The sequence below is a fragment of the Leucopleurus acutus genome (genome assembly GCF_964270905.1).
Source record: "Leucopleurus acutus genome assembly, chromosome: 5".
Lineage (NCBI taxonomy): Eukaryota > Metazoa > Chordata > Mammalia > Artiodactyla > Delphinidae > Leucopleurus > Leucopleurus acutus.
Window position 1 is genome coordinate 42,088,709 of NC_139147.1, and position 22,503 is coordinate 42,111,211.

The 22,503-nt window shown below is 35.2% G+C and overlaps 1 protein-coding gene across 2 annotated transcripts in view; it reads left to right on the plus strand.

Annotated features, from left to right (window-relative positions):
- Nucleotides 1-20,211, plus strand: part of EPHA3 (EPH receptor A3) — a gene marked incomplete at both ends in the record, with an annotated part of 361,937 nt that extends 341,726 nt beyond the window's left edge. For both annotated transcript variants that reach the window (XM_082839944.1, XM_082839945.1), the window contains 2 exons: nucleotides 13,490-13,645; nucleotides 20,106-20,211. In XM_082839944.1, coding sequence (XP_082696070.1) covers nucleotides 13,490-13,645; nucleotides 20,106-20,211 — 262 coding nt within the window. The remainder of the gene's footprint in view (nucleotides 1-13,489; nucleotides 13,646-20,105) is intronic.
- Nucleotides 20,212-22,503: the final 2,292 nt, after the last annotated feature.

Sequence of the window (22,503 nt, forward strand, 5' to 3'; positions counted from 1 at the left end):
TTTAAAAAAAAAAAAAAAAAAAAAAAAAACAACAAAAAAGGAAACCTCCTGGAGTGGTGGGGAATTCTAGCAAAGTCCTGATTTATTCCTCATTTAAAATAAAGTTTCAAAAATAATAACAGTGCCTCCAAACCATCGCACTGGCTAGGGAAATGCAATTTTCCCTGACTTAATTTAAAAAAATGTGTTTAACCCATATCGTGTGACAATTACTTTGTTAGACACTGTGAAGGATAAAACTAAGACTAAAATAATGTCAGTTTTCCTGGACAGCCATACAAATGTCAACACATCATAGCCATAAGGCAACCCTGAATGCACAATGTCCATTAGACTTTATGCTTAATTCTCCGTGGTAAGAATCATTGAGTTGTCTTAATGGTTTTAAAAAATGTCAATTATATTCTCATTGTACACATAGTGAAAAAGAGTGCTTTTACATTTTGATGATGTGTGTTCTTAAAGGAAAATTACAGAGTTTTAGTAAAGGAACTACACCTACTGTGCACAAAAAAAACTCCACAGTATTAAGTGATATGTATACATACTACATAATGATGATTTACAGTAACTCATGTGTAAAAGATTTAATATAATCCCTTATAGGAGTTTTCTTTTCTTGTCTCTTTTATGCACATCTGTTGGTTTTACTGACAATTATCAAGAGTTGTGACTTTCAAATTGATAGAGCACTTGCTAATGCACTTATAATAGAGTATATAATTTTTCTACCTTAATAGGAACAATTATACTGAGCATATATGATCTGGTTTTTACATTACATTTGAATAAGATGAATAAAGAAAATTTGAATCAAAGTCTTAACATCAGTATATAAGAATCATAGATTATTTGTTGGAAATAACTTTTAGGGGGGGTCACTAATATTGAACTTAGTAATATATATTCAGTAGGTAAAACTATTGATAACTTATCCTGCAAGGATGAATCTCTGTCCTAAATTTCAGAGACAGACTGTACAGGCTTTTTTGGAAATCCACCTGACAGTTTAACAACCAACAGGATAACAAACTTGCCCTTCCTGGGACATATGGTCCTCATTTTGCACCCTGAAGCCATTTCTTTTGATCTTTACTCAATAGCAATCGTAGCAAAAAAGAACATCTTTTCAATTCTTTCCATATCATAAAAGAGCATTCAAAGCATTTCCATAGGATCAATATCAATATAAAGACTAACTCATGTAATATGATCAAGAGATATTTAAACCCAATTCTATGTGGGAAAATCCAATTCTATGTGGGAAAAATCATATTATGTGAGGATATACCCTCGTATTCAAATTTTTTTCCATTCACTAGTCCATTCTTATTGAAGTACATTGAATATTTTTATCCTAATATGTATTTTTTAATACTTTAATATATCCCCTGTATTTTTTCACAAAACATGCAATATTAGGGAAACTATTTTTCTAAGAAGTGCCACCCATCTTAATTCATTAAATCTAAAAGTTTTAGAAATTGTGTTTATATATTTACTTATTGCCATTAAAATACACAGTGGGCAGATTGTGCTATTATAAATTTATTTACAACAACCTCAAATTACCATGCAACAATCTCAAGAGATCTTATTTTTCTTTAGAAAATTTGCTTTCCCACTTTTGACAACGATTATTCTATTCTTTTTCATAACTGATTAAACTCATTCCCTTTCCCCTTTAATTTTCCAGTGATGCCCTTGCCACATGCTTTATTGAGAAAATACAAGCCATCAGATGGGAAATTCCAGCAGCAAAACAAAAACAAACTGGCGCCTGCACCCATCCATCTTGTTCTTTTTTCCTCTAATTACAAGAGAGGAAAGTTCTTCTTACCTCGAATTAGAAGAGAGGAAGTGTCCTTTCAGTGTCAGAGGCAAATCCTTTCTCTCTCTCTTTCTCTATCCCCTGCATACCCAGGCTCTTTCTCTCTCTCCTGCATATGCAGGCTCTTTATTTCTGCAAGATTATTGCCATAAAAATATGGTCTGTTATTACGTTGTTTCTCAAATTTCCCTAATACAAGAATCATCAGGAGAACTTATTAAATGCACAAATGTCAACGTCTAACCCAAGCTACTAATTTGGAATCTGCAGGAAAGGGAAATGGAATTTGGACATTTGATAAGAACACCAGGGGATTTTTATCATCAAGGAAATTTAGAAGATGTTATTTGTCAACATCACCTCTGCTAGCCCCACATCTCTGCCAACTACTTCCTTATTTTTTTATCACCCTTCACAGCCAAACTTCTCCAATAAGAGTCTCACACACATCTCAAAACTTAATATTCAAATTTTATCTTTTTATTTTCTCCTGATTGCCTCATCCTTCCACTGCCTTCCAAATTTGGTTGAATACACCAGCACCTATTCATTTACCCTTCAGGATTATAGCCAGTCTTGGTACCTCTTTCTTGCTCTCCACAGTTTGATCCAGGTGTTCACTGGGTCAACATGATCCATTTCTCTCCCTTTTCACTGCAAACACTCTCTCCTATGACTTTTTCTGCTTCTGATCTAGACCACTGCAGTAGCTTCCTGATGTGTCCCCTGCTTCCATTCTTGTCCCACGCTAAGCATCTTGTCACAGAGCCTTCAGAATTTTCCTATCAATATATGTATTGATAAATTATATATTGATAAAAATATATTGATAAATTATATACATATAATATAATTTCAGTCACCTCTTTATAACCAATTTTGAATTTCCATTATACTTAGGAAAAAAATCTGCATTCTTTTTGATTGTTTAAATAGCCCTGCTCCTCCAATGTCATTTCTTTTATTCAAATAGTCATTTCTTCATTTTTTCAACAACTATTTATTATATGCTAAGCTACTATGTGCTAGGCATGTGCAGATGCTGGAGTACAGTGATGAAGACAAATATGGTCCCCACCATCCTGGAGCCTACATTATAGAAGATGTACAGTAGATAATAGACAAGCACAGATTATAGGAAGGAAATAAATAAAAGGTTGTGATAGATTATTAAAGGGTGGTTGAGGAAAAAGCCCTCTGAGGAGGTGATATTTGAGCTGAGAACTAAAAAAAGGAAAAGAGCCAGATTTTTTCTTTTCTTTTTTTTTTTTTTTGGCTGTGCTCCGCAGCATGTGGGATCTTATATCCCCGACCAGGGATTGAACCTGTATTGGGACCACTGAGTCTTAACCACTAGACCACCAGGGAAGTCCAAGCCAGATTTATAAAGAACCATCCCCTCCATAAAAATATTTTTAGAAAAAGGATCTTGGCACAGGAAAAAGAAACTGCAAATGAGTCTGGAGAGTTCTAGGAAGTGGCAGAGGGACAACAACATAACCGAAGAGCAGTAGGGAAAGGAAGAGTCTGTCACAAGAAGGCAAACAGAAGCCAGAACACTTGAGGCTACCCAGGTCATGGTGAAAACTTTGGAATTTTTTGAAATGCATGAGGAACCCATTAAGACATTTAAAGCAGAGATGTGACACTATTTGATTTGCGCAACTGCTTTGCTGGGGGAGAGGAATTTCCACCTTTCAACCTGTGCTACTTTCACTTAAATAGTACTCTAGCCTCAGTGACCAACCTCAAGTTCCTTCAGAAAGTCAAAGCATTTCAGACATGAGGACAGTAGCACATGCTGTTCTCTTTGTCTTAAGATTCTTCGTTGCATTCATCTTCCCTTAGAAAGCAGCTTCTACATCTTGTCTTAATTGAGGCATTCTCTGGCAACATGATTTAAAGGTCAACACCATTATTCTTTCATGGGCCACTATGTCCTCGTTCTTCATCATAATTTTAATCCCGTTGTGTGCATTTTCTTTTTATGTATCCATTCCTCCAATTAAGTCAGCCCTGTGAGATCAGATGGCATGCTGCCTTTGTATTGCCATGTTGATACTGGAAATTCAATACATATCTGTTAAGCACATAAATACATATTTACTGGAATAATAATAAATTTCCATTTCAACAGAGATACAATTTTTAGAAAAATATTCTAGTTTTATTCCTATTCATTATACAGATTTCTGCAGACATTAGTCATAATGGTAAAAGCTTAAAATTTTCTCCTAAGCAAATCTCACGTTTCCCTTTCTGTCAACTCAACTCCAGAAACAGTCTCCTCAACACACTTGGAGACTGTCTCAATCTGAGTTTGTGGATGGCACCAAGGATTCAAATTTCTCAATGACTTAGTTACTTAGATCAATATATAGAATTATGCCTATAAAGTCCTTTAGGAAAAGCAACATCATTCTATTATTTTTTTATAGGGATGTTGTTTTCCAGAGTCTGCCTGTGTCTAGTTAGTTTTATGGCAAATTTTATTTCATATACTGTTACAGAAATCTTTCTATAATGCATTATTTTACTCTTCAGCCTTCCTTAGAGTTGATGATGCATAACAGAAACATTTCCAAAGAATCTTACAGTGAGAGTGTCTTTGTGAATATCACTGCTGAAAGTGGGGAAGGTGTTTAAGCAGATGGTCACGGTGTACCAGATTAAAAACTTACTTGTATGTTGCAAGAAGTGGTAAGAAGGGAAGGGAAGTTATATTAAATTTTATGTTATGTTTGTTTTCTGGTAATTGATTTATTTTCCTAAAAGTAGAGTAATTGGGGGAGACATGAATAAATTTGAAGTTTTGACTCTATGAATATGAAGATACAAAGGTTTGTTTAGCAGTTACTTTGTGTGAGGCATTATACTAGGCCCTGTGGTGCTTATACAGGTAAAGAGACACAGCCTTCGACTGCAACACTTGCCTTTGAAAATACGAGGAAAAGAAAAGTTCGGAAATACTATATAATTGACCCTTGAACAACATGGGTTTGAATTGTATGGGTCCACTTATAGACAGATACCTCTGAATGGAAAATACTACACTAATACAGGGTTTGTGGTTGGTTGAATCTGAGGATGCCGAGGAACCTCAGATAAGAGGTAAGAATGGGGAGGGCCGACTATAAATTAACCCCTGTGTTGTTCAAAGTCAACTGTAATATCCCCCAGAATATGCAATTATTAGAGCAAGAAGACAAGGTTTTAGGAATCATGAAGGAAGGATGAGTTTACTTTTAGCTTTCAGATTATCAGGCAGTTGCAGAGAAGTGACTTTTGGTTGATGGATGAAATTTCTACCAGCAGATAACAAGATAAGATCATACCAGGCTAGGGGAACACTGTACAAAAAAGTAAAACACACAAAAACTTAGGATACTTCCATTTACATTGCATAATACATTTCTGCTATAATACAGCGTAAGAAAGGAAATTATGAGAAAAGAACCTGATAGATGATTTCACCAGATAATGGAAGATTTAATATCATCTCTAGAAATCTGGACTTTTGTCCATGAGGAAAAGAAGAGCCATTGAAGATGCTTAAATGATATATTACATTGTGCCTGTGGAATAGTTCTCTGCATCTATACCTAGAATAGCTGGAGGGGAATAGTTCATGATAAGGAGTAGGGAGGTGATTTCAGTAGTCTTGAGAAGGACTTACGCTAGGGTAGAGCAGAGAAAATAAAAAGAAAAGGTATAAATTCAAAAAGTTGTAATGGGCTTCCCTGGTGGCGCAGTGGTTGGGAGACCGCCTGCCGATGCAGGGGACACGGGTTCGTGCCCCGGTCTGGGAGGATCCCGTGTGCCGCAGAGCGGCTGGGCCTGTGGGCCGTGGCCACTGGGACTGCGCGTCCGGAGCCTGTGCTCCGTGGCTGGGGAGGCCACAGCAGTGAGAGGCCCGCATACCGCAAAAAAAAAAAAAAAAAGTTGTAATGAAGTATTATAAGACATGGTTGGTGACTGGTGAGATGTGCAGAGTGACAGAGAAAGTATCAGAGAGTACTTCCAGTTGAACAAGGAGAACTCTGAGAACAGTGCTCCCACTGACAGAGGTAGGAAGGGCAGAAGGAAGAACAGCTCTGTGAGGCAAATGAGCATTTCGGACACAATGAGAGTGAGTCCTACAAGAAATTGGAAATTTACATCTCAAACTGGGGGAGAGATTAAAGCTAGGAATCCAATTTGGAGCCTTCTCTCTGCAAACATAATTTTAAAAAACACCATTAGAAATGTATTTAGAAGGTACAAATCTTGGTCTAGTCATGCTGATTTTCACCACAAGTATCGATATATCCATCTGTATTCTCCTAATAATAATTTAATTTCTAGTTAAAGGTCTCATATCCCATGGATTATAGGGAGACATTAATCAGTGAAGAGTGGAGGGTGTTTGTCCACATAGGTTGACACTGAGACACACACCCCTCCCCCAATCTCCCAGACTGAACTTTTGAACTTCTCCTTGCTGCTCTGTGCTGCCCTGTGGCCAGGAGTGTTTCTGAGGCATCTAAATGCCTCAGTCCCTTAGTGCAGAAGTCATGACCTCAAAAATCTACAAGAGCCAAGAAGCTGATTGAAATGAGTGAATGCTTCTACAGTGTGTAACAGGGTGTGGTGGTAGCTTATGGAGATTTCAAGCTCCTTATAAGGGGACTACAGAGCCAGTCAAGCCAGTAGGTGGCAATCCTAGAAGGAAAAATGTATACAACATTAATTATTATCTCAGAACAATAACCCACTGCATACACTTCCACCCAGAGAGAAAGAAAGTGGTCTGTTTAGAGCTTTGGAGAACGGTACCAATTACAGAGCAGAGCAGAAGAATATGAAATGATAGGTAGAAACAGGAACAGCCAGCGTTAGGAATGAGACTTCAACCATTACAGAAACCACAGTCCAAGGAATTTTCCAAAACTAGATAGAATGAACTGTATTATCAAAAGGTGCAAAAGCGTAGGCAAAAAAAGACAACTGAGGAAAAAAGCCACTCAATAAGCAATGAGAAGGACATTGAATTCTCTTTAGATAACTATTTTGATTCTTTTAGAGTGATAGATGAGATAAGAAATTTTAAGAGATTTAGTTATAATTGGATGATGAAAAGGAAAAGGCAATGTGAAAATAATGCTTTTGAGAAATTCAGAAAAAATGAAAAATATAGTCATAATACACATGTATAAAAGGGTAAAAGTAAAGCTCCCTTCCTTTTGGTAAGAAATGGAGAAATTTTTCTTAAAGGTATTCTTGATAGAAAATATTGCTAGAAAAATAAATAGAAAATGGTCTTAGAATGATAAATTTTCTCTACTACACAACAAATACTACAAATTTGTTACACAAATTAAAAAATAAACAAAATTCATTTTATTTTATTTTTTTAATTAATTAATTTTATTATTATTATTTTTTGGCTACATTGGGTCTTCGTTGCTGCACACAGGCTTTCTCTAGTTGTGGCGAGAGGGGGCTGCTCTTTGTGCCTTGAGCGGACTTCTCATTGCGGTGGCTTCTCTTGTTTTGGAGCATGAGCTTTAGGTGCGCAGGCTTCAGTAGTTGTGGCTCCCAGGCTCTACAGCGCAGGCTCAGTAGTTGTGGCTCATGGGCTTAGTTACTCCGTGGCATGTGGGGTCTTCCTGCACCAGGACTCGAACCCGTGTTCCCTGCATTGTCAGGCAGATTCTTAACCACTGCGCCACCAGGGAAGCCAGCAAAATTTATTTTTAAAAGAAACTATTTTGAAGATTAGTTTTATATAATATACATTTATGTAATACATATAATATGATTATTTATTACATATATTTATGTATTATATAATAGACAATTAGCTTTACATTATGTATAAAATATATCTCTTGGATTTAAATAAATTGATTAAATTACTTTCATGAATGTAGTTAAATTAAAAAATTTAAAAGACTAAAAATAGAGAAAAATAACAGATGGATTAATTCATTTCTATTCAGGCAGTAAGATGCCTTTTTCTTTTTTGGATATTTATGTATATAAAATGAAATAGACGTGTTCTTCAAATTCACAAAATTTTCACGTGCCAGGGCATTGGATTCTTCAAGGCTATTGTAAATTTATAGAATACAAATTTTTGGCATAAAGAATTAAAAAATACATTCAATTTATTTGGAATGAGGTTCTAAAGTGAAGGTAAAGGAATTTATGGTATAAAGACTTAAACAATATATTTAAAATATTTAGACTAAGATTCTGAAGACCCAATTATACTTAGTTAATTTAATTGAAATGATTTAAAATATATTGTTCCATTGCATTGATTGCTAACTTGTAGGGATTTATGTTTATTAAGTTACAGAATAAATAGGAACAAAAATAAGCAGTACTTGTAATTTTTACCTGTTAATGGCACTAAATTAGCATTAATAAAATACTTCTTATCTCTAAAAGAACAAAATATAATTCTTTTTGAGAATAACTGCTGTTTTGGCAAATATTATATCCTTTAAGAGAAGTCTGATGACCAAAAAACAATCTGTTTCTCAAAATGACTTTGACCTCCAATTCTGAAACTGACAGAGTGACTTTCCTCATGAACAAATATGATACGGAACCTTTTAGAGGGAAGCAAATATTTCAAATACCCAGGTGATCTCTTTTTTTTTTAATCTTAAAAATCAAAGCAGGTAATTTTACCACTGGGAGAAATTAAACCAGATGTAATAGCTATAACTGCTAAGATTTTTGTCCTTAAAGCCTAGAGACAATCAAAATAAACACAATGACTTTACTCCTCCTTAATGTGTTATTTATATACTAGTCTCCTGTTGGGAACTATATATATTTAAAATTATTTTTAGTTACTGATGACAAGTTAAATTCATTTATTCCTATCTGGAATTTCTAACTTTAGAGATAAAAAAATCAAACATTCGCATTTAAAAAATTGGCAAGTACAAAATTTTCCCCTTGAAATGTAATGACACCATTTGAAATTAAAATGTTAACAATAAATTACAAAAGGTATTGAAAAAGTATATTACTATTTTATATATCAGGCAATAATAAAGGTAGATATAATTAACATTTTGCTTTTGAGAAATTACCCTTAAGTTTTAATATGGTCCCTGAAACTATTCACAACCACAGACAAAAAGCAGGTAATTATAGTGGTATAGAATACACCTCCAATATTATTAATATTTACTTCTAGACTCAGTAGGCATCTACTTATTCATTCAAGAAATGTGTATTAGTCAGTATTTTTAATACATAAAAAATAAAGCCCTCTGTAAACCCAAAGGAGTCTTTTTATGTTATAAAAGAATAACTTAACATTCAATTTTAGAGTTTAGAATTCTAGTGCAATATTGAAATAAGATCATTATGAGAAGCTATTCTTGGGACTAGCAGTTATTTATTGACATTTGTTCCCCAGTATCTGGTGCTAGTTGGTACAACCATTTACAGATAAAATAGGAGTTGATGGGGAAAAAATATATGTGTACCTCTTTAATGCAGCAGTATGAAAATCCACAAAAGAATAATTCACAAACCTAAATACAAGGAGAGAGGAAGAAAGGGAAGAAAGTTATTTTTTGTTTCCCCTGAGCAAACATGTAATTTCCATGATTTCTTTTTAATGACTGCAGTCTGTGGCCAGTAGGTACTGATTTATGAAAAGCTGTAAAAGATCAGGTGGAACTCTGCAGGACATCGTTTACAGCTGCACGGATTGAAACCTATCTAATTTGTCTAGTAAAAGTGTGAGCTCACAGTGCACATCACCCAGCCTATAAATTTCCCCTTCAGACCCAATGTCTGGGGCTGGGTCTAAAAAAACGCCAATGCCTGCAGCTGCTCAAAAAGCCCACATTCCCCTGGTGTGCATGAAGAGACATCACAGGCTCTTCACAGTGAGAGACAAATTCCTATCCATTGATAAACTCACCAGATGTCCTCTCGGAGGAGGAAAGGAACCAATTTTTATTTGAATTCCCCAGAGAAATCCTGGAAGTGGAAAAATGATACTTTGCAGGGCTGGTTATTCCTAGGTCACTGGCATTAAAATTAGGTCCTTCTTTGTCTTCCTTATACTTTGATCCAAGTAATAAACAGAAAGACTCAGTTGGGGTCACTCTAATCCTTAATCCGCACATCCTGTTTTATTTCAATTCGTTTATACTAATTTTCTCTAAATTCTTGTTGAGTCTGACTATACTGTTGAGTTTAAAAATACAAACCATTTTGAATTTAGAGGGGAAAATTCTGCATTTTGCTATTAGACATACTTCATAAATATTCTGAATAAATGTCCTGGGGTTTGATTCTTCATACCCACAAACCTATAAATAAAAAAGTATTGCTATTCATGGGACCAAGAGTCGACAAGAGTCGACATTAGATTCTGTGCTTCAGCTACTGTAGCAATTCAAGCTGTGGGGTGTGAGTGTGTGTGTATGTGTGTTTGCTTGCATGCCTGTAGATAGTCTAGTATTTTATTGTCTCCTTTCTAGGTCTCACTTCATTTTTCTTATAAAATTTTCTCACATCTGATGTAATGCTACTCAATTTTGTTTACTGATTCCAAGTCTTATCCAATGGGTCCAATGTTATATCTAATGTTGGCCAATGACCAAGGCTATGTCATTCATGATGGTCATACAAAACAACCCAAGAATAATGTATACATTTTGGACCCCGGGTTGTATATCTATATCTGTAATTCCTCAAGTTCTTAGGAAAAAAACATAAGCAAGACATTTTCAATGATTTAAAAAAAAATCTTTTTCTTCTTTTACAGGTGGGTAATTTAAAGAATTATAGAAAATTATTTATGTATATGTTCCAGAAGAGAATAATGTATAAAATGTTATATTTATATTTTATGATGTTCTAGGTATCCCTAAAGGAAATAAAATTAATGCTTTGTAAAATAGTACCTAATTTCTGATTCTTTCTTTCTCTTAGATAACCTGTGAGGATTAGTTAAAACTAAACCGTAACACATAATACAAATTACAAACTCCATAATTTTAATTTTTAATTTATAATTCAAACACTTGAGGTAGAGAGGATTGAAGCAGTTGAATTTAGTCTAATGGAATGAAGTTTGAAAAGTCCTCCATATTCAGCTATCTCCACTTCACAAATCTTGACAGGGAGGGAACTAGTTATTGATCTATATTTTCCACAGAGCATGCAAATATAGGCAGAACCAAACTGTCATGTTCTCAGTGTTTTCTTAAACTGAGCACTAAAATTGTGTTAAATTTTCATTTTTATCAAATAAATAAACTTATTTTTAATTAATTAAAATTTTATTTTTATCAGATAAATTTAATGTCTCCCCATCAAAATCCAAATGAATTTACAATCCTCTCTTGTATTCCCAACAACAGCACACAGGTTCAGGGCATGCTTGTTCAGATTTCAGAATCTTAACCTCACACTTAAGCGTGTCTTGTATATTAGGGAGTGAGTTGGAGAAATATCATCAATGGTAATGGAAATTCCACATATAAGTGATATCATATGATATTTGTCTTTCTCTGTCTGACTTACTTCACTCAGTATGACAGTCTCTAGGTCCAGCCATATTGCTGCAAATGGCATTATTTCATTCTTTTTTATGGCTGAGTAATATTCCATTGTATATATGTACCACATCTTCTTTATCCATTCCTCTGTTGATGGACATTTAGGTTGCTTCCATGTCCTGGCTATTGTAAATAGTGTTGCAGTGAACATTGGGGTGCATGTATCTTTTTTAATTATGGTTTTCTCCAGATATATGCCCAGGAGTGGGATTGCTGGATCATATGGTAGCTCTATTTTTAGTTTTTTAAGGAACTTCTGTACTGTTTTCCATAGTGGCCGTACCAATTTACATTCCCACCAACAGTGTAGGAGGGTTCCCTTTTCTCCACACCCTCTCCGGCATTTATTGTTTGTAGGTTTTTTGGTGATGGCCATTCTCACCAGTGTGAGGGGATACCTCATTGTAGCTTTGATTTGCATTTCTCTAATAATTAGTGAATCATCTTTTCATGTGCTTTTTGGCCATTTGTATATCACTTATATGTGGAATCGTAAAAAATGGTACAAATGAACTTAGTTATAAAACAGAAATAGAGTCAGAGATGTAGAAAGCAATCTTGTGGTCACCGGGGGTTGGGGGGGTGCGAAGGAATAAACTGGGAGATTGGGATTGACAAGTATACACTACTATATATAAAATAGATGACTAATAAAGACCTACTGTATAACACAGGGAACTCTACTCAATACTCTGTAATGACCTATATGGGAAAAGAATCTAAAAAAGAGTGGATATATGTAAATGTACAACTGATTCACTTTGCTGTACAGCAGAAACTAACACAACATTGTAAATCAACTATACTCCAATAAAAATTTTAAAAAATATCAATGGAAATCTCCCAATTAAAAATTCCTTTTAAATGTGGGCAGGACTCTGATTTGTCGCTTAATTTTAGTTTTAGCTTCCACATATATTATAGGGGCATAGCATCAGTGCCTAACTAATGTAAGGATTAAAGTCCTTCATATCTGTGTGTTATGCTTAATATTGTAAGTGCTCATAAATGTTCAATATAATTCGTATTTCTGTTGTTGTTGTTACTATTATTATTCATCTCAAAGCAAAGGCCTTCATAACTACTATTTACTCAAGCTCCCATCCTAAGAGGAAAGAATAAAGAGGACAATCAAGTGTCCACCTGGCGACTGGTTCCAGGCTTATGAGTCAAAGGACAGTCAAAGAGGCCACTGAGAGCTGAAAAGGCAACCCAGGCAGTTTACCAATAGGATGCTTCTCTTGGTTCTTCAGGGATGAAAATATGGTTTCCTCTATTTCTTTTGTTCCTTTGATTCACCAGATCTTGCAGCTGGTCATAGATCTATAGTAAGACCTGTAATTATATAAAGCAATCCTAAAAGTTCTTGTTAATGCTGATTATATTGTGCAATAAAAGTCATAGTCACGATGTCTATCTATCTATCATCTACTTCTGTATATATATTATAAATCTATTTGATGTTGTCATATTTTTGAGAATTTCACTTATTGTCACTCATCTACTTTTTTCTATTCTTTTTGTAATTTTTATTTTTAATGACATTGTGACATTATTTAAGTCTGTGCTGACTTTATGTCCTGCTGTAAGTATAGTCCAGATTGTTCAAACTGTCCCTTAGACAGCAACCTGCACAGTGTCTACAGATGAACATGCAGTAGCCAGGATTTAATGTTGGAAACCAAATCCATCCACCAAAGCAGACAGAGGAGTATTCAGTGTGTTGTGTCAGCTATAACTGTAACCTAAATTATCACCATCTTTGCTAATGGTTAAACAAATTAAATTATAAAAGTATGTATGGATATATTTATGCTTTTCACTGGCAAAGTTTCAGTAATTTAAAAAGCAGACATGAGTGCAGAAGGGGAGCACTGAGACAAGATGACTACACAGTATTCTTGCAAGCTGCCAGCTTGAGCAGATAAAGACTTCATGGCAGATAAATTTCACAAATAAACAGGAATGCTACATGAAGTCTGGAAGTTCCTGCTGATGTTGGTGTCAAATTTTGACACGTAGCAACTCTGCTGACTCCTGATCTCTCTCCCATTGTTATTTTCTTTTCTTGCAGGCCATCAAACCTTCTTCTGGACCAAAGCAACGTCGACATTACTACCTTCCGCACAACAGGTGACTGGCTTAACGGTGTCCGGACAGTGCACTGCAAGGAAATCTTCACAGGCGTAGAGTACAGTTCTTGTGACACCATAGCCAAGATTTCCACTGAGTAAGAATAAGTTTTGACTGAACTTTCTAGTGGACATATGTGTTTAAGATTAATGTATTATAAATAATAGATGAATCTCTGAGGTACTTAACTTTCTCCTGTAACCACTGAGCTGGATCCTGGGTCTTTGTCAAGGACACTTTCTAGATTGAGGTGTGTTGATGTGTCTTCCTCTCTCATGCTAGATCCCCACAATAGGTGCTTCACTGAACTATGATCTCCTTCAGATTGACCAACAGATACATAGCCACACCCAACCCCAAAGGACCCAAGACCCTAATTTAAAACATAAGCAGATATGGCATGATGATTTGTATATCCTTGCATCTGTGATTCTCTGTTATTTTTAACAAAGCCTAACCTCTATGGAAATGGAAAATTGAGAACTAAGTGGATAACCTGGTATATAGGGAAACATGCTAAAGTCTAAAAGTAGTTCTCATAACTATTAAATAAACATGCCATCATCTATTACTGAGTGATCTCATGCTAGAAAATAAAGTTATAAATAGGTTTAAGACATGGTTTTCCTTAAAAAAGCTTATGGTGAGTTTGGAAGAGAGAATATGCATAATTAATATATATTAATTAGTATTAATTTATGATTTCATGTGTTAAAAGCCAGTAATAATCAAGTATAATATGCTATACATCTTAGACAGTGGTCCTGTGGTACAATAGGGATCCTTTGGTAATAGGAATTCTTTGATATGAGAAACCCATGGTCATAAAATTCATCCTCATTCACCAGGTATGCTAATTGGGAATAGGAAGTGAAAAACTGAAAGCCATATTCTTCATCTCTCTGTGAATGAGAGACAATTTACTTCACTTTCCAATGAGACTGCATCATTTTTTCTTTTTCTACACAGTGACTTTTTCTGTTTTCCCATGCACACAGCTGAAAATGACTCTCTCAACCCTAGGTCATACAACCTTGGTATGCCACTCAACTGAGCAGGGTCCAACTCTCTTTCTTGTAAGTCCCCCAGAGAGACAGTCTGATGGCCTCAGTCTTGCTTATAGACTGGCTTCTCCAAAGTCATGTTTGCCATGAGCTAATCATTTCTATTCAAAGGAGGAAGAGTGAGACAGCATGAACTTGACTCTAGGGGTCCTTTCCTGAGAGTAAGATAAAGGACTGCTCCAAAGAAAGAGGTTTTGTGGGGGACAGATACATCAAAAGTTGTCCACAATTTTGTAGCTTGCAAGGGCTGTTTGGAAACTGTATCCATCTTTGAGTCAAAATCTTCTATCTTTGATCTTTGTTACATTAAATAAACACTTTTGTGCTCTCAAGTTCCTTTAAGTCATATCCAATATTTGAATATTTAACTGTTGTTGAATATTTAAGGACTTTCATTGTCATCCTGTCAATCATTTAAACAAAATCACCTTCGAGAGCTATAGATTAGATGTCAAAAAGGGGTGTGTAGTGTAATTAATAGAGATACAAGTGCCTAAGAAATAGGTAAAGAAGTTTACCATTTATGGTATAGCATCCCATTCAGAAACACAAACATCACAAAAGGGTCTATATCAAGGGAATATTACTATTGAAGAGGAGAATTTGTTCTTAGAAAATAAACTCACACTAGTCTACTTAATATGTGTTGGCATTCCTGTTTAAAATAGAATGTAGTATCTGTTGAATAGACTTCTGACCCAATCGACAATGTGTTTTGGGTTTCTATGGTAGTTATTTTGATCAGACACAGTCCCAGGATATATTAATGTATTTAAATATTTTTATAAGTTCTTATTTTAGTAATGTAAACAGTTTGGGTTATGATATGCAAGAAACCTGCTTCAGAGCACAGAAGCATAGCAAAGAACAAGCACAAAGTTAAAATTTTCTACACCATTGCCAGATTTTCAAAGGCAAATGTTTATTCTCAATAAAATATCAACACTCAGAGCTTTTAGATAATGGAACACTATATTGAAGTGGATGAAGCAGAACATTGTTAATATGATTAACTACTAGCTCACAATTTAAATATAGTCAGACATTCTAATCTATGAATACGGTCAGAAAGCTATTTGCTTAAAAAGGTAAAGTGGCAGCCTTTGTTACACTTCCAAGTTAAGGTTGTATTTGTCTCAACAGTACAGTATTGGATGCTAAGCTCTTTTTGGCTGGTTAGAATATTTTCACTTAATTGTTATGATTATTTAAACAACCTGTGAGTGTACATTCACGATGAATGAAAACTGGTTTTTCCTAAGAGATTCGGCTCTTTTAGGTTTGCCCTTCACACTGAGCCAGATGGTTTCAGATCTCTCTGTATTTCAATGTTCTTTCTTCTGTCCTTTCTCCTGAATTCAGGGACAACATAGAATTAACATCTACTGCCCTAAAACTCCTTGAAAAGAGTTGTTTACTTTTTGGGTCTCTGCAATCTCTACTTCATACCCACTCTTGTTTATATTATAAAAATGAGAATTAAAAAATATTTAATACACTGAAAATTTGGAAAAATTTAGTGAGGCAACATTTTCACCTTAAATGCTGTAAAATATTTAACTCGATATTTCACTCTTCCTTTTGCAGTCTTAGGCTTGTTGTTTGAATTTGATTCTTTCCAATCTCTATTTTCTTTGTGTCTTACAGAGTCAATTCAGAAATGATTCCCTTGACCAAATAACTCCAGAGATTCTCCTAGAATAAGACAGAGATACTTTAAAAAGGAGATTACATTTGTTTTTTACTATCCAGACTATCAATCATAGGAAAAGGTCAAGAGTTTCATACTCAAATAAATATTAACTTATTTCAATTAGTTTAGGGATTTCATTTTTAGGCCAGCTACTCAAGTCATCTAATTTTCAAATAAAAGTTTTTTAAAATGTGCAGTTTTATTCAGTCAACATATTTTTTAAAAATATTATTTCATAGCCTAGGATGGATTTAGGAAGGTTAATGTGAGAAGGAAAGAGAGAATGAGAAAGGGCAAGAGTGACTGTAGAAACTGGAGAGAGAATTAAGTGTGTGGAATGAGTAGGAGACAGATTAATTGCTACATGTTATTATCCTGCACCCTTGGATGCTGCTTTCAAAGTATCATCACCTATCCTTTTGCCTTTGAAGTACCAGATAGCTTATTAACCTCTGGTCTCGATTTTGAGCTGCTCTTTAGTCTTGAACTTTTCCACTGCTCTTCTGAATAGGGTAGTCCTAACGAGATAAGCATATGGGGAGTGTTACTGAGACTACAGCAGCTGGATGTTTAGAGAGATTTTGGACTTGGCAGGGTGGTGGGTAGAACACATTTTGGTAGGGGGAAAAGAAGGTAGAGGGTACATAAAAACTCAAGTTAAGGCATAACCTAAAGGGATATTTACTGTAATTCCCTTTTCCAGTATAATCCTTTGCATCAAATATAAACAAAATTATGTATCTACTTGCTTATGTTGGGTTCCCAGACACTGAATCTGAAACAGCTTTATGCAGAAGATTTCTTCAGGTGCCCTTGGGACATACATCCATAAAGAAGTGATAAGGGGGCCTTGGACTGAAGGAGAAGACTCAGTCCTACCTACTGGAACAAGAGTCCTAGAGCTTGGCTGGCCCTTCAGCGTTGTCCCAAGCTGGTCTGCGAAATTGCAGCATCTGATTTTTTCCAGTGGCCAGGGTATTGGTGCTTCAGTTCCAGAGGGGAAATAAGGGCCAGGCATCATAGCATATATTACTATGTTTAAATTTCTCAATGAGCTCAGGAAATTAGTATATTACCTTGGAGCATTGTTTTTTTCTCTGCTTTCCATGATTACATTTTCTTTTTTAAGCTTGTAAAGAAGGGGAGAAGGAAGAGACAGAGAAAAAAATCAGGAAGTTATAAAAAAATATGATATAGAATTGGAAGATGAGAGAAGAAATACAAAAACAGTGAGGATCTATTGATTTATATACATTTATATCTGTCCTGTTTTCTAGCTCTTAGATTCATAACCTGACTTTGTTATAGTTTGAGGATGAGTAAGGAAATGTTTGTTGTTCATTTTAAAGATAGATCCATGGTATCCTTATAAAAGAATCAAAATCCTGTAGAGCACACATTCTCAAAAGCAGGGGTCAACATAAATAGACTACGTTACTCTAAGCGAAGGTTTCATTATCCATAGTTACACAAAGGGCGGCAAGCTTGATGTCACCATAGCTCCCCACTAGCCTTCCTGGTGAAGCAAGGTAGCTGAAGACTGTGATCAGAGAGGACTTCAGGCAAAATACAAGTTGTCCATAGAGAATTTATCAGACCCTTGAATGGCAGCAGGGGGGTAACCTGTAGGGCATCAGGATTTCATCCCCAGCTTAGGTGATAGGAATGCAACTGAGCCTTAATTACTTTTATGCTGCAGATGCTTAAATAATGTGTAAATTGCTTCTTAAGTAGTTACCTATTGTCTTCTTGCACACCTTTATTGCTTGGGAACTCCTTTTTTTTGAATTTTATTTTACTTTTATAGAGCAGGTTCTTATTAGTTATCTATTTTATATATGTTAGTGTATATATGTCAATCCCAATTTCCCAATTCATCCCACCACCACCAACATCACCACTACCCCCCCCCTCCCCGCCCCAGGGAACTCCTTAAGAAATCAATTGGTTCAATTCAGTGAGATTGAATTCACAATTTTTCATTCTTTTTTAAATGCTCTATATAAAGGGGCTCCATCTGTGTGCGTGCGTGTATTTGCATGTGTGTACTTTTCCTTCTTTCCACTTTCAGTTTGCCTAGCACTCCTTGTCAAGTGACAATCCTCTATCAGCTTCCCCAGATAAACATATTTTGGACTATCGATTCACTCTTTAATAAGTACATGTTGAGCCCTGGCTAAATGAGAGTCATTGTTCAGAGTGTGGTTGATAAGCAGAGTACAATACTGACAAGAATCCTTGTTCACATGGAATTCACCTTCTTGTGGGACAAGATAGAGAGTAAAGAAAATAAATCAGGAAAAAATGGCAATATGCTGGATGATGATAAATGCTTCGGAAGAAAATGAAACAAAAAAGAAAATAGGAAGTGCAGGTATGAGTGCAGAGAGGGTTTACAATATGAAATAGGAGGATCAGGGAAATCTCGTAAGAGGGGGATGTTGAGTAAAGACCTGAAAGAGATGAAATGTATGAATGAATTACTTAAATCAAGAATATTTAATTAATCATTTGCACATGTTTAGCTGTCTTTTTCCCCCCAAATGAAATTCTATATGTTCTTATAATCTTTATTTTAATGCCTTGTTTCTGAGTTTTAACTATTTTAAATTTAATAATTTTGATAAATAGAGAAATATCCTTGCCATTTTTTCTACTTTGAAAGAACTTTCTACTTTAAAGAAATTGTTACAGTTATCTATGGCTGTACAACAAACTGCCTCAAAACTAAAAAGCTAAAACAACAACGATTTTATTGTATACACAATGTCGTGAGTCATGAATTTGGGCAGAGCTCAAGAGGGTGATTCTTCTGCTATGGTGTTGGTATTGAATTAGGTATTCATCTAACATGCATCTGGTCTAGTCCGGAGGGCCTGAGATGGTTTCACTCTTGTCTGCCATGGTGCAGAAGCTTCATATAGCTGGGTCTGTAGACCAAGTGCTTACAGATGACCTCTTTGATATCATAGTCTCAAGATAGTCATACTTCTTACATGGCAGCTCTGGGGCCTAGAGAGAGTGTCTCAGGAGATAAGAGGTAGAATCTGTTAGTATCTTAAGATCTGAGTACAGAAACTGATACAGTGTCACTTCAAACATATTCCATCAGTCAAAGCAGTCCCCAAACTGGCCCAGATTTAAGGGAGACAGGTAATGCCCCACAAGAATATGTGACCATCTGCATTAGTTTCCTAGGGCTGCCATAACAAATTACCACAAACTTACTGGCCTGAACAACAGAAATTTATTTTTTCACAGTTTAGAAGCCAGAAGTTGGAAATCAAGGTATTGGCTATGCCACGCTTGCTCCAAAGTCCAAAAAAAGGGCTCCTTCTTTACTTCTTCCAGTTTCTGATGGATTCCAGCAAAGTAACTGCAATCTCTGCCTCCATCTTTACGTGGTCTTCTTCTCTGCGTCCCTGTGTGTCCTTTTTCTCAAATAAGGATAGTCTCACTGGATTTAGAGGCCATCCTAATCTAGTATGATCTCATCTTGACCCTTCTCTTAATTACATTTGCAAAGACCCTATTTCTAAATAAGGTCACATGGTAAGGTTCCAGATGGACAGAAATTTTGAGGGGAACACTATTCAACCCACTATACCATCTATACTCTTCCACAAGAATAGAGGTGGAATAGTCAGGATATAATACACAAATGGTGCAAAAATCAGAAAATTATGTCTAAAGCATTGGGATCTATAATTGCACAAGCTTTGTTAATTGAAAATCTCCTATTTACATACTATCCAGGAAACCATGATTCTCACCAGAAACTTTCTCCTTTTTTTTTACAGTGACATGAAAAAAGTTGGTGTCACTGTGGTTGGGCCACAGAAGAAGATCATCAGTAGTATTAAAGCTCTAGAAACACAATCAAAGAATAGTCCAGTCCCAGTGTAAAGTGCTATTTCTGGAAGGAGGTGGTGGCTGTGGAAGATGTGGCGTCACTCTGCAGACAGATGTCAACACTGGAAATACTGGTGGACATTCCAAGCCCAATAAGACACTCAGATACGAGTACAAATGCCTTAAAATGGAATTGAAAAACTCTTTATTTTCCCCTATCATTTAGTGGATGGGTGGGTAGGTATATTTTGTTTTGTAATTGCTTTTTGATATTAGTTGATGGATTAAATCAAAATTCTTCAGCGCAGAATGATGAACTAGCATAGAGCCATTGATCATAAACTGTCATAAAAGCAAAACAAGTGAAATAACATAATGAACATGGTGGCTCTGTTTACAAATAGCCACAAAAGAAAAGATGTGATATTTTTATACACAGAAGAACTCTGTAACAGGTATTTTGTTTCTTTAAAAGCAAGCAAAATAGAGGAATTCATACCTCAAACTATCTGGCCATATTTACTACCTTTTCATTGTATTATTCCCTTTCATCTGTTAAAAGGCATATGGAAATGAAGTCTGTAGTTGTTTTAAGTACTACACATTTTTAATTGTTAGCTTCTTTAAGTATTACCGTGTAAAAAATGTTTTAATTTTGAAGAAAGGTACATATTTATTTTCTTTTGAATTGTTTTTATTGTTTTCTATTTATGCCTTGATGATTTAATTTGGATTTGTGACAGTCAAGTGCCAAATGCTCTCTCAAATTGTCAGCAGTAGGAAACACAGAAAGTGATAGGTTTCTTTCCAGATTTTTTGAACCATCCACTTATATGTATCTATATCTACATACAAAAGGAAACCAAACCCTTTCCTTGTTCATACACTAACCAAATCTCTCACAGTCTGAATTATTCCATCCATTTTTTTCTCTCCATTTTATAATAAACTGTACACTCCTAATTTAGTGTAATATACTGGCTGTGTGTAATGGATTCTCAATGACATACCTGCCCTGCTCTGGTGTTTAGGAGACCATCAATTCCTTCCATTAGTAAAAGAGCTACGTTAGAACTCCTGAATAGAGAATAGCTACACTGGAAAGGATTGGGATCCTATTTAGATTGCTGCATTAATTGGCAATATAGCCTATAAGCTGAAGCATGAGTCAAAAAATCACTTGCTGACTGGCTTTGAAATGCCACTTAATATCTTTGTTTAAACGTGTTGAGCTATTTATAGAGAATGATGATAACTAAACTACTCATCTGCCTCACTGGGGTTTTGTTAAATTAATTAAACATTGTCATCATCAATAGCAAGTATTATTATCTTTAAGAGTCTCTGCTGAAATGCACCTATTGTAGTTTTGGTGTATATCTTAGAAGCATTGAACTTCTTGACACTTATTGAACATATTTTCAAAATTGCTGGTTGTCTAGCAAGACTCAAAATCTGGAAAGATCTCTTATTTCAGGAATTTACACTTACTATTCCATAAAGGTCAAATATGAGCGTACTCATTAATATTTGAAATATATACCTGGTGGAGATCTAGCCATAATATATTGTGAAGCAACATTTTACCTATATCTATATTCTTTCTAATGCTGATATGGTCATGTTATTGGAATAAGAAATGCATATGTCACAAAATAGAATGGATGAAACAATGCCGCAACCTTTATGTTCTTATGCAAAATGGAACACTAACACGGCTTACAGTCACAGATCAAAATTCACAAGTGCTAATCTATTGTAAATTTAGTGTAATAAGGCTTAGGTTGTGTTCCTCATATATGCAATTATATCTCAAATTTCTGCAATATTCCTTATAGTCAAATCATCCTACTAGAATCATGTATTGGGTGTATAAGAGCATGAACCTTTTAAAAAATATATGTGATTATGAAATTAATTACAAATTTCACTTAAGCCTGCTAGAAGCAGATTAAAAAACATTTTTAAGCAAACATTTTGTGTTGTGGAATGTTAGATTGAGATATGAATCTGGCTTCAATCTCATTTTTTTTTCAGACTAGCATTTACTTTCTTAGGTACTCATCTGTGCATACGCAACAAAATCTGTGCATTTCATGAATTAATAGAAGTTGAGGATTGTTGAATCTATTTCACTTATTTTGGCTGTGGTTTCCATTTGAAAGTTGAGATTGTATACGCAGTATATTGCTCTTCATTTTTTCACTATTTTTCTATCTGACCTCTTATAAATTTACTTTACACAATCCTTACCTTGTACATATGTAAACATAACAGTGTACGATTCTTAACCGTGGAGTAGAGGTACTAGAATGCTAATGGCCATCTCTTTGTACAGAAACTGCA